This window comes from Emys orbicularis, chromosome 2 (genome assembly GCF_028017835.1).
Source record: "Emys orbicularis isolate rEmyOrb1 chromosome 2, rEmyOrb1.hap1, whole genome shotgun sequence".
Lineage (NCBI taxonomy): Eukaryota > Metazoa > Chordata > Testudines > Emydidae > Emys > Emys orbicularis.
In genome coordinates, this window is record NC_088684.1 from 223,583,255 (window position 1) to 223,601,831 (window position 18,577).

Here is an 18,577-nt window from a genome sequence, read left to right on the forward strand (position 1 = left end):
TCTTCTTTGGTCCACCTGGCCTAGTGGTTACAGAGTCTTTCACTGAGATTTATAGATTCTAAGGCCAGAAGGGACCTCTTATCATCTGGCCTGACCTCTTGTATAGCACAGGCCGTAGAACTTCCTCAAAATAATTCCATTTGAAGTAGAGATGTACAGTATGATTCTCTGGGGCCTTCCCTTCCCCATCTCCTCTTGTCATCTTTATTTTCCCTTATCTACATGGCCTCTGTCATTGTTTTATCTGAATACTTCTTTACAGGTCTGTCACATCTTATGCGCATTTAACATGCGCGATTTCAGCTTTACGCGGTTGGCAAAAACAAAAAAAAAGATAAAAATAACAATTTTAATACTGTACCTGTAGTGCGGGTGATTCCGCCCGCCATTCAACTCGATGTAATTTTGACTATACGCGGTTTTCGCTTTACGCGCTAACCCGCGGAACGGAACCCCTGCATAAGATGAGACTTGCCTGTACTTCTTCCCAGTCAGAAGGAGTAATACTTTGGTTGGTTTATAGAATGTTTTTCTGTGTTTGTGTCAGCAGGTGTTGTGGGTGGATAGAAAATTTATTGAGGAAAGCTAAGTTGGAAATACAAGTTGTATATTTCATTCGGAAAGTGGTGCGGTTTGTGCTCACTCGCATCTCTTGCAGGAGTGAGTTGTACAGTCTAGGTCTAGCTCCTGTTAAAGTTCTGTCTCAGTCTCTGTACTCATGAGCCTCCCTTTATTGGTTGACAATGCCATTGTTCTGGCAGAATGTAGCTGTTGGATGGCCTGGTTGTTTAAGAAGAGCAATTTCTCAGGTTTTTTCTTAGGGCTTTTAATATCAGGAGATTTTGAAGTTGACTCTGTATTAATTGGAGAACCAGTGCAGAGACTGGATTATTGAGCTGATGTAACACCAGTCCTATGCTAAGCAGAGGGGCTGCTGCAGTGTGGAGCTTTTTAAGGAATGTAGCGTCATTCCTAGATATGAATTACCAGAATCATGACTGAAGGTCTACGTCAGTTAACAATGGTCTGCTGATCTCTGTGGCTGGATCTGTACCCAATAGGATGGGAACAATTTTCTAGCCAGTTACAGATAGAAGTGGGCATTTTTTGTTGCCATAGCTATTTTGGCATTCAATACCAGTTCAGGAATCCAGAAGGACCCAAAGGCTGCAGACCAATTTAACAATCGGAGAGCAAATGCCCCTGATAGTTGTATGTATTACTGGGGAGGCAAGTTCCTTGAAGTTTTTCATTATTGCCTGGGTTCAGTTTTCACCAATTGCTCTTCATCCAGGTACCTATTTTGGTTTGAGAAAGCTCTGAAGTAGTGTTTAGTTGATGTAAAGATGGTTGTTATCTGCTTGCATTTCAGGCCATATGGTCTAATTAGCTTTCTTAATAGAAAAGGGTAAGGCTTGTGGGATTATGCAGGTGAGGGTTCTCAAGGTGGGAGGAACAGTTGCTCATAATAACCTTCTGGGTTTGGTATGTGAATAAGAATTAGTGCCATTTCAGGGTGTTTATTTTTAGCCGTTATAGCTTCTGGGAAGTGGAATAGGAGTATTTGATTATCAACATTATGAAGTGTACAGAGAGGCCCAGAAGGATCAGTATGGATGTACTTTTCTTGTTGTCTACAGGTAGTAGGAGGTTGTCCAACAGTAACAAATGGTTTCTCAGTACCATGCTCTGGCCTGAAGGCAGACTGAGAGATAACCAGGATACTGACAGCTAACAGGTGGCTTCCAAGTCTGTTTTTGCTAGATTCTAGATTTGTGTGCTTAGAAAATTGAGATTAGACACTGGAAAATAGTTCGTGAGGTCTGATGGGAGGAAGTTCTGACCAACCACAAGGTCTTTCCATCCTTGAGGTTCTCCATTGCTATCTTTAGGACTAGCAGGATGCACAGGACTTCAAGAATGTGGATACATCCAGATGAGCCAGCATCACCACTCCCTGTATGGGTCCTGCAGGGCTTTGTGGTGAGTGAGACACAGGTGGCCAGACTAACCAGCATCCCTGCTCTCTCATCCAGTTGGTCTTGAGTAGTGCCCAAGTAAATGAAGGGAGGCTTTGTGGACCACCCTTTCTCCCTTCCCTGATAGCGCCCTTGTATGAAGCTAAGGTAGAAAGCAGAACTTCCAGACCATGTTACAGCCTGTTCTTTCCAAGATGCCTTGCAGGATGACCTCTTGTGAGTGAGGTGGAATCCAGTTCCTGCCAAGACCTCCCTCTCTTAGCCATGAAGCTTGGGGAGAAGCTTGTCACCTGTGGTCTACAGAGAGCCTCCCACTTGCTGGCCTAGCTGTTCTATCCTGCCTCTGGCTCCTTGGCTTTGGCAGAAACAATTGGAGACTTGTCTACAGCTTGCTGGTGTAGGGGTTACTCAGCAGCATTTGGAACAGATCATTATGTCTGTGATGCAGAATTTTGTCCCCAAATTCTTGTGACTTCAATCCACAAAGCAAGAGAAATAGCTGCCCTAACCCTAATGTGTACCATCCTGTAAAGCTAAAATAGATTAATTATTTTAGAACCAGGCTATCTATCTCATTTCCTTCTGTCCTTCTTTCAAGCAAAGGGCACTGAATTCACTGGATGTTGTAAGGGCTTAAAATTATTTCTCCATGGAATCTATCTTCTTTGAAGGGCTCAAGAGGAGGGAAAGGGCATCTTGCTAGACTTCATTGAAACTAATTCAAATAGCTGTCAACACTGCAGAAGTCTCCTGCCTCATGGGGATTAATCAGCCTTGGGGTTAACTACTTGAGGAGTATCCACCTTATAGGCAAAAAAGGGATTTGTCACTTACCTTAGAGATCTGCCAGACAGCTACCTGGCACATTTGCTACATATCTTTTTCACACACTACCGAGTCAATGTCATTGCTGCTTTGGACAGTCTGTTCTCAGCTCAGTAATACAAGAGTACCTAAACCTTGGATTTCTCATCAAAGGACCTTCTGGGGGTGAGAAAGCTACTGCTAGCCAGAGCCCTGAGTATCAGACTGGGTAAAAGTCACCAGAAATTTGTCTAACCTATAAATGCATTTATGTGAGTGCCTCTCCTGTTATGGGACACCTCACCCAAGCCAACCATTTCTAACTATCATACATATTTTTGTTTCTATAATAGCATAAACAGATGCATCTGAAAAAGTGAGGTTTTTTACCCATGAAAGCTTATGCCCAAATAAATCTGTTAGTCTTTAAGGTGTCACCGGACTCCTTGTAGCATAAACAGAGTTGACACAAGAATGTTGGTGGGTGGGCTCTCACACGGTTACTAGGCTAGCTGTACCTGAGACCCCTCTCTCATGGTTCCCAGTGCACCCTCTCCCCCAGGTGACAGCTTTCCAGTCTTCACCTCTTGAGGTGGAATCTCATGATTCTCCCACTCTAGGACTAGGTCCCCTGGCTACATTTCTTGATTTTTCAGCAGGCCTGCCTGTGTTCAGGGCTGTGACCAGAGGTTAGTGCACAGTGACCAGACAGCTGTTTCCAAAACAAAATATTGCTCATTTTAACAGTAGGAACAGAGCTGCACAGAAGAGAGCAAGATAATTTGAGCTCACTAAACAGCCCATATGCATGTCTTAGCTTACTGTTTCCCTGAGGAGACTGGACCTGACTTAGTCACACAGTCTTGCAGGGTCTGTTTCTCTTTCTCTCTTCTTCAGGGCAGCAGCCCCTGACAACTGATCTTCCCTGTGTAGAACATCACTTTGGAGAACCTGTGTCCTTTTGGTCTTTAGGGTCCAGGCATGACAGCTGTGTAACTCTTGGGTGCAAGTGGGATCTAGGTAGTTAATTGCTCAGCCTTCTGCTGTGTTTGTCAGGCAGTGGCTTATGTGCACCCATTGTCTGGCCTTCATGTTTTTTTTTTACCAACAGCCAGCTAGTAAATTGAGCCAAGCTATGCATTTAACTCCCAGTAACCCAATATAGCTACCCAGTACCTGTCCTTTACAACAACTGGATAATCATATACAATATGTAGCATTCAGAGATTAATACAGAGAAACCCCACTTACTTACATGCTCACACTAAGAGTTGTGGTTTTGGTTCCAAAACTCCAGCCAGTGGGGATGATCCATCTTCTTGGAGATGAGTAGGGCCCAAATGTATGGTCCATTTTGGTCAATTTCACGGTCATTGGATTTTAAAAATTATAATTTTCATGATTTCAGCTATTTAAATCTGAAAGTTCATGGGGTTGTAATTGTAGGGGTCCTGACCCGAAAAGGAGTTGTGGGGGGAATTGCAAAGTTATTGTAGAGGGGGTTGTGGTACTGCTACCCTTACTTTTGCACTGCCGCTGGCGGCGGCACTGCATTCAGAGCTGGGCAGCTGGAGAGCGGCAGCTGCTGGCCAGGTGCCCAGCTTTGAAGGCAGAGCTACCGCCAGCAGCAGCGCAGAAGTAAGGATGGCATTGTAGGGTATTGCCACCCTTACTTCTGCACTGCTGCTGGCAGGGTGCAGCCTTCAGAGCTGGGTGCCCGGCCAACAGCCATCGCTCTCCAGCCGCCTAGCTCTGAAGGCAGCACAGAAGTAAAGGTGGCAATACCGTAATCCCCCTAAAATAACATTGCGACCCTCCTGCAACAACCTTTTGGGTCAGGACCCCCAATTTGAGAAACGTTGGTCTACCCCCGTGAAATCTGTATACCATAGGGTAAAAGCACCCAAAAGACCAGATTTCACAGGGGAAGACCAGATTTCATGGTCCGTGACATGTTTTTCATGGACATGAATTTGGTAGGGCCCTAGAGATGAGGAAGAACAGCTGTTATTGCCATACAGGGTCCACTTTCGCAGAAGAGGGGAAAAAAGAGCAAAGCATAACACTAAAGTTTAACAGCTTTACACATGGCAGGGTCCAATCCTGCTTCAAGTTTCCCACCAGAACCGCTGAATCAAGGATGATAGAACTCATGATTCAACTTTTCGAAAACAAACCAAAACAAAAAATGATATTTATTGTCACAGTTGGAAGGAGAAAAAAGGAAAACAAAAGCCTTCATGAGGATGGGAGGAATCTTTCCAGAGTGCAAAATACCAAACTGGGGCGAGAAAAGTTTAAGTAACATGGATTTTAATTTTATGTTATTTGTGTATTTTATTGTTCTTCTTCGAGTGATTGCTCATATCAATTCCAGTTAGGTGTGTGCGCGCACCGCGTGCACGGATGTCGGAAACTTTTACCCTAGCAGCTACCCGTTGGGCCGGCTGGGGAGCCCCCTGGAGTGGAGCCGATATGGTGCTATATATAAGCCCCTGCTGGCCCAACCCCCCTTCTGTTCCTTCTTACCGCCTGTGACGGTTGTTGGAACAGTGGTCTCTTGTCTTGTCAAGTGTTCCACTTATCCCTAGCGTTCTCTCTTATCTTCATTGTAAATAGTTAGTAGCTGTTAATCTTTCCTTTATAGTGTTAAGTGTAGTTAGCTGTTAAAGGGCCGGTCCTATGAAAGACTGCCCTGCGGGGCCCTGGGGCATGCCGTCTCAGGGCTTCAAGCCTTGCAAGTCTTGCAGCAGCCCCATGCCCACGGGCGACCTCCACGATTCCTGTCTCAGGTGTCTGGGGGAGGGCCATCAAGTAGATAAGTGCAAGATTTGTAAAGCGTTCAAACCTTGAACACGTAAGGAGAGGGAGTTCCGTCTTAGGCAACTCCTCATGGAGTCGGCCCTGTGGCGCTCTCAAGACGCGGGCCAGAGCGCCTCAGTGTGGAGCGCCTCTCCGGCGGTACCGACTCCGGCACCGCAGAAGATCCCGCACTCGTCTCGGGACCGGCGTTCTCCTGGGCCGCAAAAACACCCGCCTTGGCACCGCTCCCATTCCCCGGTTGCTGCCAAGAAGCAAGCTGTGGGAGGACCTTCTCGTAGAATCGAGACAGTTGTCACGGGCCCAACGGTGCAAGACCCTGGACAGACTGCTGATCAAGTCACCATGCCTCGATCTCTTCAGACCACCCCTCCACACGAGACGGTGCAAGTGGAAGAGATCATTCTTCCTTCCACGCCGGACACCTTCGAGAGGCCTCAGAGAGATGACGGCTCCGGTGCCTCCGGCCCCGACAGCAGCTCCAATTCAGGTCCCGGTGCCATCCAAGCGCAAACCAGTGATGTTCCGGCTGTCAGCCTCCGGACCAGCATCTCAGTCCCGCTCGGAGTCCCGGCGCCGTTCTGAGTCCCAGCACCGCCACAGGTCTCGGTCTGACTCACGGCACCGGTCTGACTTGCGGCGCTGGTCCCGCGGTCTCGAACCTCGGAGCCGCTCACGCTCAAGGTCGTTTTCGACTGCGCATTCATGGTCCCGCTCGAGGTCCAGATCTCGATCTGTGACTTCGTGGCACCGCTCGGTCCAACGTGCTGCGGGTCCTGATCCCCAGGTCAGCGATCGCCACGGCGGCACCGCTCTCCAGATCGACACCGCTCCCAGTCACGGCACCGCTCCATATCGCGGCACTGCTCTCCACGCTGGCACCGTTCAACGTTGCGGCACCGCTCGCCAGCTCGGCACCGCTCGCCATCGCGGCACCGCTCACCATCGCGGCACCACTCGCGGTCACGATCAGCCTCACGGCGCCGATCACCGCGTGACCCGCACCTGCCAAGAGACTCGGTGCCTGTGTTGATCCACTCCCGCACCGCCCCTCCTTGGCCATCGCGCTCTAGATCTCCTTCGGGCAGGTCAGAGAGGGCATCTGGTGTCTCGGACATTCCTCACTCTGGCCCAGGAAGCCTAGGTCAAGTCCCTCCAGCGACCCACTGGCAACCCCAGTGGCAGTTTTGGACACCCTGGGCATATCATCAAGCCCAGGGCACTCCCCCAGTTGCCCAGCTCGAGCAACAGGCCTCCTGAGGCAACCCTCCTCCTGACACGGATCAAACTGTAGATCCAGCGCCTCCGACAGAGGCTACTCCAGCTCCCCAGGAGGAGCCACCCACGTCTGATCAGTATGTTCCATCCGCACCTGTTCTGCCGGTGGAGTCATCCTCATCCTCCCCTGTCGAGGCTGTGGCTGGCACGTCCACCTCTGGACCACCCCCTATGGATTTTAGGGTCCTCCAGGAGCTGTTGAGGCGAGTGGCCCTCAATATGAACCTCCAAATTGAGGAGGTTGTGGAGGATGAGGACCCCATGGTGGACATTCTAGGCCCAGAAGGGCCCTCCAGGGTGGCCCTTCCCATGAACAAAACTATACAAAACAATGCGAAGACCCTCTGGCAGACCCCGGCCTCCATTACCCCCACAGCTAAGGGAGTGGAATGGAAGTACTTTGTTCCCACAAGGGGTTATGAATACCTGTTTACCCACCCTGCCCCATGTTTGCTGGTGGTGGATGCGGTAAATGCCAGGGAGAGACAGGGCCAGCAGGGGCGTGCTCCCAAATCAAAAGAAGTGAAACAGCTGGACCTTTTTGGGAAAAAGGTTTATTCCACTGGGGGTCTCTCGCTGTGTATCGCTAACCAGCTGGCGATCCTCAGCAGGTACAATTTTAATTCTTGGTCTGCAGCCCTTAAGTTCCAAGATCTTCTCCCAGCAGAGGCTCGTACGGAACTGGGGGCCATTGCTGAGGAGGGTAAGCTGGTTGCTAGGACTTCCCTCCAGGGTTCCCTCGATGCGGCGGACGCGGCTGCGCGTATCCTGGTTTCAGGAATCGCTATGCAGCGGAATGCCTGGCTTCAGTCCTCCGCCTCCCGCCTGAGGTCCAGCATACCATCCAGGACCTCCCTTTCAATGGCCAGGGCTCGTTTGCAGATCAAACTGACTCCCGCCTGCATACCTTAAAGGACACCAGAAATACCATTAAGTCCTTGGGTATGCATACCCCGGTTACCCAGAGGAAGCCCTTTAGGCCACAGACCACCCAGCAACATCCTTTCCCTCCGAGACCGAGGCTGGACCCTTCTCGTCGGAGGAACAGATACTCCCGACGTAGGCCGTCTCGTCCTCCTCTGGACAAGGACAGTCTAAGCCACCCCCGGGCCCTAAGCGCCCATTTTGAAGGTGCGCCAGAGGACGGACTACCAGTTCTCACCCAGGACAGTCATCCCTTTCTAAATCGTCTATCCCGTTTCTACCATGCCTGGTCCCATATTACCTTGGACCGTTGGGTCCTCCACATGGTGCAAACGGGATATTCTATCCAATTCCATTCTGGATTACCTGATGTCCCTAAAGGACCAGCACCTAGCCTTTGGATCCCTTAAGGTTCACCTTGCGGCCATTTCTGCGTTCCACCCAGGCGCGGCGGGGCGTTCAGTGTCTGCACATCCGGTCGTGTGACGTTTTCTCAAAGGCCTGGAGAAAATCCATCCTCCAACGAAGCCACCTGTGCCTACATGGGACCTCAACTTGGTCCTCTCCTGCCTTATGGGCCCTCCTTTCAAGCCGCTGGACACCTGCTTTCTTTCATAAAGATAAAGTGCAACTAAGACCTCACCTGGCCTTTCTATCAAAGGTGGTGTCCCGCTTCCACTTGAGCCAGGATATCTTCCTACCCGAAACCGCATTCTGACCCACGTGAACAGCGCCTCCATTCTCTTGATGTTAGAAGGGCACTTGCCTTCTATATAGACTGGACAAAGCCCTTTCGTAAAACGACCCAGTTGTTTGTCGCCATTGCTGAGCGGATGAAAGGCGCTCCGATCTCCTCTCAACGAATATCGTCGTGGATCACCGGGTGCATTCGTGCTTGCTACAACCTGGCAAACGTCCCTCCGCCTGCTGTTACGGCTCACTCCACGAGAGCTCAGGCGTCATCAGCTGCCTTTCTGGCACACATTTCTCTCCAGGAAATCTGCAGGGCTGCCACATGGGCCTCGGTTCATGCCTTCACATCCCACTATGCCATCATCCAGCACTCTCGGGATGATGCAGCCTTTGGCAGAGCAATCCTTCAATCTGCGGTTCCTGGACTCCGACCCCACCTCTGAGGTAAGGCTTGGGAGTCACCTAACTGGAATTGATATGAGCAATCACTCGAAGAAGAAAAAACGGTTACTTACCTTTCTGTGACTGTTGTTCTTCGAGATGTGTTGCTCATATCTATTCCATTCCCCCACACCTTCCCCTCTGTCGGAGTAGCCAGCAAGAAGGAACTGAAGGGGGGTCGGGCTGGCAGGGGCTTATATAGATCGCCATTTCGGCGCCACTCCAGGGGGCTCCACAGCCTAGCGTAAAAGTTTCCGACATCCGTGCACGCGACGCGCGCACACACCTAACTGGAATAGATATGGTAAGTAACCATTTTTTATTAGAATAGCCAAAAATTAAATATGTAAATAATGGGGAACAATGAAGGGCAAAATGCTGGAACAGGAACTAAAATGTAAGCCAACCTTACTTTGGCCCTGATCCTGCTTAGACTTAAGCACATGCTTAACTTTAATGCTCTTTGGGACTCCTCACCTGCTTAAAGCTAAGCACATGCAAAAAGTCTTTGTAGGATACGGGCCTCAATATATACAAATATTTTAAACAATATTAAGATTATTTACCATTTTAAGTCTTGCAAATTATTAAAATAATAGAAAATTCTGAACTTTGGTTAGTAGACCATTGTTAATGGAGGTGTATTGATGCTTTCTGTGATTTGGTTTAGCGAAGAGCAGTTAAGTCTTATAAATGCTGTTGTATCACAATAGTTCTATAGCTTTTGACTAATGAGATTGTAAGTTTATGATGTGGAACTTCGGTGAGAAAGTAGGGATTCTTAATGATGTATGCGTCTTGATTGTATGAACGACATACACTTGATAATTTCACAGTGGCTATGGGTATTTGCATAACTATATGACAACATTAAATCAACAATTTTTGTCATGTGATAAGACTAAAGTTTCTTCATCATTGGCTTCTGAAAAATTTTGTGCTTCAGCTGCTGCTGAATCATTTATTATGGTTTAGAATAAAGCGAGAGTTGCTAAATAATTGCCTCCATTGTTAATTTATTTTTCTAGGCATTTATCTACTGGTGCTTTTTCATATACTTTATTAGATTATTTTTAATATATATATTTCATGTTCATAGCAACTGAATGGGACACTGATGGAAATCTGAAAAATAGGACTCGGTATTACATTTTGCATCAGCAGTCACCAGAAATATTTTTCTGATTTTTTTTTAATCCGGTATATCTGATTAAAATGTGTGTCATTAATTAGTGGAGAGATAGGTGTGGAAGATCAGCAGATGGTATGGTACATTGCAGCAAAGTGTAAAAGAGAAAAAACTTTCCAGCTGTTTGAAGGTACATTAATTGTCACCCTAACACGCAAAATTTAAGGAGCTATGCCTGTCCCAGGAAAATTTTAATTACTTGTAAATCTTTTTTTTTTTTTCTGTATTGTAGCTGACTTTGGTCTTGCAAAGCAGAAGCAAGAAAACAGCAAACTCACATCAATTGTGGGAACTATTCTCTACTCCTGGTAAGAATCAAATATTTATAGAACCTTCAAGTACAATGACTTCTGTCTCCACGGTTATTTTTCTTTGACTGAAATATGAAAGAAGTTTTTGAATGGTACAATGTGTGCTCGCACAATGGAATTTGGTTTTAGTGATTGTGACGTGTAGTGATCAGTTACATTATACAGATAAAAAAGTTATGTTCCAAAAGGCATTTCCAGTTGGTGCTGATGGATTTGATTTATGCTGATAAGTCAGCATTTGATTGTAAGATCAGCTTGGAAGTTGTTGTTGTTGTTGTTGTAAATGTTCTTTGATCCTTTCAAAGATAGGCAAGAACGACACACCTTTTAGTTGGCCACTCAGTTGCATGTAAATAGTGGCATAGCATGTGGGAGTACCACTTTGAGCTAATTACCTTGATTGGCATTAAAATAATTAGTAGAACTTGCTCTCTCATTGCAGGATGGAAATTTTTGCTTCACTGCATGTGTGCATTTGGGAACTTCAGTGTTTGATAGACTGGTTGTAGTGATCCCCCTTTGGTTATGATCAAAACATGGATTACCCTTGTCAGTCCCTATAGTGGGATTCTATTGTATTTCACACTAGGGCCTGGTCTACACTAACCCCCCAAATCGAACTAAGATACGCAACTTCAGCTACGTGAATAACGTAGCTGAAGTCGACGTACATTAGTTCGAACTTACCGCGGTCCAGACGCAGCAGGCAGGCTCCCCCGTCGATTCCGCGTACTCCTCTCGCCAAGCTGGAGTACCCGCGTCAACGGCGAGCACTTTCGGGATCGATTTATCGCGTCTAGACAAGACGCGATAAATCGATCCCAGAAGATCGATTGCTTGCCGCCGAACCAGCGGGTAAGTGTAGACATACCCTAGGATATCTTGACACTTAGAGATTAAGAAGCCAATTGGAAATTCTTTTCTTCATGTTTTCTTAGCTGTATGATTATCAGTAATTTCACAGTTTTGCTATAAATGTGTGAATGACAACTCTAAAAGTTTGTTGCCTTAGTCAATGCATTCTCTCTGACAAATGAGCTGCTGTTTCTTTTAGCATCTCTATTTGAGGACAAATCAAAATGAGGAAACATTTTATGTTACATTATAATACCAATCAGATTACCGAAATTTCAACAAGATTATGTTGCCTTACTGACTAGCATTTTAATATCTCCAGCTAATGGAATGGTGAGTGGATCCTGTCCAAAAGGGGTGTGTGTGTGTGTGTGTGTGTGTGTGTGTGTGTATGTCGTGGATGAGCAACTGGAAAACTTGCTTAGCTGGTTACCCCAAAATTCCCTAAGAATGGAAGAATCTATGATTGATGTTGGGCTGGTATAGCTGGCTCTACACCAGTTCTTTCCATTTCTTGTAGAAGGCATGTAGGGTCATGGCTGGACAAACGAGGTGTTGCTGAAGAGTTACAGGGCTCCAGCAATCCAGTTTCTGGAACAGCCTGTTTGGGGCAGTTGCAGCCAGTCACAAGTTAGAGCAGTTCTTAGGCTGCTCTAATTTGTGCCTGGGACCAAACCCCCCAGTGTCTCCAGGATCATTGAGGTATAATGGTGTACAGCTGCCTTCAGCCTTTCCTTTCCTCTCCTCTCCCAAACATAGCTGAGTTAGATCTGTCAATTGGGCCTTTAACAATTCATCTTAAATTCCTATTTGAGCATCCTCTGTGAGTTTCTGTTTAATCATTTGAAGGTTTAAAGATATTGCATTTAGTTTTAAAATACTGATTGTACCTATATTTTTATGCCTGTCCCTCCTCACCTTGATACTCCCAAACACAAATCAGTGTTTAGACTCTGGTGGTCCTCTCCCAACTGGATCTTAGAAAGAGGCAGCAGGGTGAACATCCACTTCCCTATTGCAGTGTCCCAGCATGTGGTCTTCTGTGACACCACTTGTCAGCTCCTCTTCTGCTCTTCACCAGAAATCATTGCTGCAATGGTCTTTGCCTTGTCTTCAATCAGGAAGAGAAGGCAGGAACTGGTGTCCGCTGTCTTCATACTGAAGCTGTGTAGTGGAGTTATATAATAATCCCCCTTTAAAAGGGCATTGAACTCTTTACAATGCTGGGATTACGTATGAATGTACAGTGGGTTTTTTTATATGGAAACCTATCCATGAGGAACTAGATGAACTCCTCAAGTTATTTCACATAAGTCATTAAACAGTACTCCTATCCTAAAGACTCTATCAGTACTAGGACTGGATTGTTTTAAATGACTTATAAGAAAGGTGAAAGGCTATAATATAATCAGAATGCTGGCAATGCATATAGCAGCAGCAGCATCAGTATAGTCCCCACAGAAAAAGAGAAAGAGGGAAGAGAAATACAGCAGTGTCATTTGAGAGTGGCAGAAATTGCTTTCTTCTGAATTGGTAGGATAATAGTTTTGGGTAGTTTGAAATACAAGGCACTTCTAGGACAAATACAGTACAGAAACAAATTAATAAATGTCAAAATAAGTTGTATCTGATGCAAATTTGTTAAATATGGTTTATATGTAGCAGCTGAGGTGATATGAAAAACATACTGCTATATGTATGCATGTTTGTATTCAGGTATGACCTGCGAGAGGAAGTACTGGATCAGTTTGCTCGGGGAATTGTAAAAGCACTTTTTTTAGCATCATGAAACAACAGCAGACATTGTTTTATATGTGACCCTATGTGTAGAGAGTGAGGCTTATATAATTATGTTCTGTAATTGTTATGTTTTTCTATTCTGGTTCTTTGAACAATCATGCTAATTAAATTCCTTTAAATTGGTTATGTCCTTGAATTCAAATCTCCAGCAATATGTATATTTTGAATACAAAATATATTAAACTAACGTGCTTGTATTTAATGTATTAAAAATTGAGGAACTGGATGCCTTTGAGGACTGATAATGAGCTATGGAGCTTTTCACGAGACTAAGTTACCAGAAACAATCTGGCCCAAGTTAGTACTGACAGAATCTATATTATCTGTATCTCTTGAAGGCATTCCTAGAAGAGGTGATAAAAACTGAATGGGTATGGAAAATGATCTTTCCTTTCCTATATGCTTGCCATCTCTCTTTTTCAAACACACACACACACACACACACACACATTGATCTTATGATGGCGGCAAATCAAGTATAGACCAGTAGGCCTCAACATAAGACATAACACGTATGTCTTAATCATGGATTTGATAGCTACTTTTGACCACCAGATCTGCATATGAAAAGACAAGATGATATCTGGGCAGAAATTGAAATAGGTTCTGATGTTATGATCGAATGTAGAGATCCTGTACCTTTCAGTGAGGCTTTATTGGTATGGCAAGCTGTATAAATGTTGCCAAACTGACAAAGAGCTAGGCCTCTCAGATACCTGTCAAAGGTAGATAAGGTCTGCCTCTGATAAGGCCACACTCCATCTTTGGGGTTTTAACCCTATGTCCATTTGTCATTACTGTCTATTCCTGATCTGTTGGCAAGTTGATACGCTCTGTCATCTTCCTTTTAGCCAGCAACAAACATTTTTTCCTTATCAGCTTTTGATGAGACATCTTTTATGATTCCTGATGATTCGAGGAAATGCCTTTCTCGCTCTCCCTCACATTTTGGACCATGACGCAGAAAGTACCTTTCTCCTGGGAAGGGAAAGTTTGGTCCATTGATCAGAGGTCTACAGTTGTTTAGCTGAGGGAGTAATAATAAAGAGGAGTAGATCATATTTCCATTTGGATTTAATTTTTGATCTAGTTTGACTGAAATGGCACCAAAAGTTTAATAATTGTTTCTGTATGTTGATTAACAAAAGAAGAAGTTTTGTGTGAGTGCTGTCAGAAAAACAGAATTGAACACACACACACACACATAAAAGAAAAAAATCAAGCTAAAAATGTTTTGCTGTGACTTAGGGTACATTATTTAACTTTGCTGTTAACCCCTCTGTAAAATAAATATAATAGTGTTTTACCTGTCTGTATGAAGCACTTTGAAACTTATGGAGGAAGAAGCTCTTTGCAAATGCAAATTCTTCTTTTACTTTATACTGTAATTTTCCATTTGTGTCTTATGAGCAGCAGTTTGTTGTTGTTTGTTTTTGTTTTTAGATAATCCTTTTGTTAGAATAATACTACAAAGTTAATGGAATATTGGTGGAAAAACACATGTATTATTAATCTTGTGAAAGAGGAAGAAAAGTGATCCTGGCAATTACTCTCTTTTAAATGTAACCTCTAACCCCAGTGAAACAACAGAATAAATGTAGATAGAAAAAAATCACTAAACATCTGAAAGAAAAGGGAGCCATCAACAATCAGCATGAATATTAGATCTTACTAAACCAATTGGATTTCATTCTTATTTTGAATGTAATTACAAAATAAGTGGATGAAAAAAAGTGGTAAATGAAACATAATTGGATGTTAGTGAAGCCTTAGATGCAGTATCTAAGGAAACAGTGCAATCAAAATTAATTCAGATCACCTTTGCTATGAACACTATCACCTAGATTGAAACCTGTTGTCGGAAGATCAGACTATGATACAGTAAATGACAAACATTCAGTTTTGGGGATGTGCTTAAAAGGGTGCTACTGGGCCCTGTGTGACATCCTATCCCATTTTTAAAAAAAAAAATATGTTCAGTAATGATTCAGATGGTAGAGTAAACTGCACATTAATACTTTCAAGTAAAACTAAACTGACAAGAGTCATAAACACCAGTGAGGGTAAAGGAAGAATACAAGTAAGTCTATCCAAGGTACTTATCTGGCCCCCAGCAGTGTAGCATCTCAGTGCCTTCCACTCTTGAATGTATTTAGCCCGATGACATCCCTCTAAAGTAGGGAAGTGCTATTTATTCCCATTTTACAAGTGTGGAATAGAAGCACAGAGATGCAATGTGACTTGCTCAAGATCACACAGGATGTTATAGTGGAGCAGGGAATCGAACCCAATTCTCATAAGTCCTGTACTAGTACCCTAACCACTGGACCATCCTTCCTTTCACATGGGTAGAGTATAATAAAATAAGATTCAACTTAAAATAAGAAACATTTATACTGGGGGAAAATAATTGAAAATACAGCCATTCCCTTGGAGGGAGAAACCTTCGAAGCCGTGATACCAAATGAAATGTAATAGTGAAAGTGAATGGTAACTTCATCATGAGTAAGCAGTGTGATATGGCAGCCAAAAGGCCGATGCAGCTTGAGGTAGAATAAACAAAGCCAGCATATCTCAAAATAGGGAGGTAATAGTCTTTCTCTTTACAGCTCTGATGCAACCACACCTGGAACTTTGTCTTTCATTATGGACATGACATTACCAGAAAGATACCGACAAATTGACGAAGTTCAGAGAAGAGTATTAAAATCAAGTAACCAGAGGGATTGATTTATGAGAAAAGATTAAATGAGTTAAATATATACAGCTTGTCTTAATAATAATAAGGTGGGAGAATAATAGTCTGACAATATTTGAAGGATGCAAATATCAAACATAGAAAAGTATTATTTAGATCAGGGGTTCTCAAACTGTGGGTTGGGACCCCAAAGTGGGTCACGACCCCGTTTTAATGGGGTCGCCAGGGCTGGCGTTAGCCTTGCTGGGGCCTGGGGCTGAAGGTGAAGCCCAAGCCCCACCACCTGGGGCCAAAGCCAAAGCCCTGGGGCTTCAGCCCTGGGTGGCAGGGCTCAGGTTACAGGCCCCCCAGCTGGGGCTGAAGCCCTTGGATTTTGGCTTCCCCACCCAGGGGAAAACGTCAGATAGGGAACCATCCTGCACTGTTAGGGAAATGGACTAGATGGCCTAGTAGGTGTCTTCCAACTCTGGATTCCAGCAGAGTTCTTTTAGTCAATGTAACTCAATGTATGAGTTTTACAAAGTCATAGTCTAAGCTTCGTTGATGAAAGAGAAGTTACATTTAAGGTCAGTTCTCTCTCTCTCTCTCTCTAACACCCCACCCCTACCCCCATCCTGCTCATCCATATCCCTCCAGATTCTAAAGATTTGCTTTAACTTATTTAAAATATGAAACAAGTAGAGCACAATAATTTTGCTGAACAGATGGTGAGTTTAATCCACTAGTTTGAAAAGGAAGTTTACTAATCTACCAATCCAACAGAGTTTTGGGTCTCTGAGAAGCATATGATTGCTTTTATCTTTGTATGTGCATTGCATATCAGTAATGTTAGTGGTGACAGAATTGTCATTTAATCTTTTGCCTCTCTGATGTGAGATTTTTAAATTTGTGATCTTTTTGTGACAGAGAATAAATATGATATGAATGAGCAACTTTCGACCAGATAGAAAGTAATTTCATCCAAATATTTTCTGAGCTTGTAAATGTCGTCTTTCTCCTAGTGCTAATTTTACTGATATTTGTTTAATGCCATTAATTCTCCTTTTTCCCTCCTGCTAATGGCAGAGAATCAACATTCAGATGAGCTACATGTTACTGTGACATCTGATCTGTAGTTCCTTTTCTTTCACTCTCTCCTCTTTCCTGTCATTGAGGTCATCCATCTGGTATCCTGGCAGTTTTTCTATTCTGTTCCTTTCCTCTGTGCTCTGTTGCCCAGCACATGCTGTGCCATCCCAGTCTCCAGTGCCTGTGTACGTGAATAAGCAACCTCATGTTGCTTTCTTTTTTGATGGCTCCCCAATGTTGTGTTTGGTGTTTTTCTGTGTCATTAGTGATCAGTTCGTGCTTTCACACAAATATTGTAGTTCAGTTTGGAGTGTGGCTTTTGATGAATTGCTTCCTTTTTCACTATGGCCAGATTTCTGAGCTTTGCAACAGAATAATACAGGCTGTACTCACCTGCCACAGTCTGTTGTTGGTTTGGGCATAGGATCTTCCTTCCCTTCTCCTCTCTCTCTGTCTCTCTTTTCAGCTGAGTCCATCACATGAGTGTTAATTGTACTTAAAGATCTGTAACTGTTTATCAGTAAACCAGTGCCTTCCAAACACTCACTACTACTAGCCAAAAGTCGTCCTACTCTCTGGAGTTTAAAAAAGTGAGGGCCAGGGGAGTAAATGGCCAATCATGTCTTAAAAACCATAAATTTTGGATTTTTAGTGGCCCTGCTCTTCTTCTCTCTTCAGTCTCTCTCTCTCTCTCTCTCTCCCCCCCCCCCCAATGTTTGTGGCTTCTCCCCCAAAAGAATTTTGGATGGAGGATAATCACCACCAGAAAAGGAACTCCTGTGCTACCCAAGAGAAATAGGAGGCAGCCTGGGAGAATCAAAAGAGAAACATGAATCTTCCCCGCTAGTGATGACATAGGCAGTTGTGGGGGAGGGGTTGATAAGAGCACCTTTGCTCTCTCCTGCATGAATCTGGGGCAGCTGGGGAATGCGGAGGGGGCAATCTGGGGCAGAGAGTTGGGAGAGGGAGGAGGAGGTGAGTGTTGGGAGCACTGCTGAGGAGCTCAGCCAGATAGTTGTGTTTAAACCAGCTTTGAGCACCGAATTCCCTGTTCATCACTCGTCTGCTTGCAGAGTTGCTAGCAGCCTTCTCCTTACCCCTTCTAGGAGTGATGCCATCTGCTGCTTGGGATGCTTCCGCCATCACCTCCTACGTGGCTACAATACTTGTTTTACAAATCTACGTTATGGAAGGAGTCTAGTTGGCCAGAATGGGACAGAGGTTCTCTTTCATAGCCATGTATCTTAATTTATATGGCAAACTGCTGGGAGCTAATGGCAGCCTTACAGTTCTTGGCAGGGGAAGGATGCAAGGCATGCAGAGGGATTGCTACTTAGTGAATATGACCAAGATCTGTGGGATTGGGCCATTATATTCCCATTATATTCTGTGTGTGTCAGTCCACACACCTCCTTGCCTCTTTTCCTCGACTACTAAATCTACACATCTGAGAAAAGAGAGTAGCTCATTTTTCATTATCTCCAACACATGGAATTTTTCAAATATTTTTTCCCTGCTGTGGAACTTTGCAGAAAATATAGGTCTTAGTTCTTCAATTTTCCAATATGGTTGCAAATGCATTTTGCAATAGAATTCTGGACTTGTCAGCTCCAAAAGAGTTAATTGAAAAAGAATGTTGCTTCTTTGAGGTGGCCTCAGTATATTCTCTTCTATGGAATAAAAACATTAGAACGGCCATACTGGGTCAGACCAATGA

The 18,577-nt window shown here is 44.5% G+C and overlaps 1 protein-coding gene across 3 annotated transcripts in view; it reads left to right on the forward strand.

The window, feature by feature from the left end:
- The window catches only part of NEK10 (NIMA related kinase 10), a 141,805-nt gene that overhangs the window by 48,806 nt on the left and 74,422 nt on the right, over window positions 1–18,577 (forward strand). For all 3 annotated transcript variants that reach the window (XM_065399062.1, XM_065399061.1, XM_065399063.1), the window contains one exon: window positions 10,361–10,436. In XM_065399062.1, coding sequence (XP_065255134.1) covers window positions 10,361–10,436 — 76 coding nt within the window. The remainder of the gene's footprint in view (window positions 1–10,360; window positions 10,437–18,577) is intronic.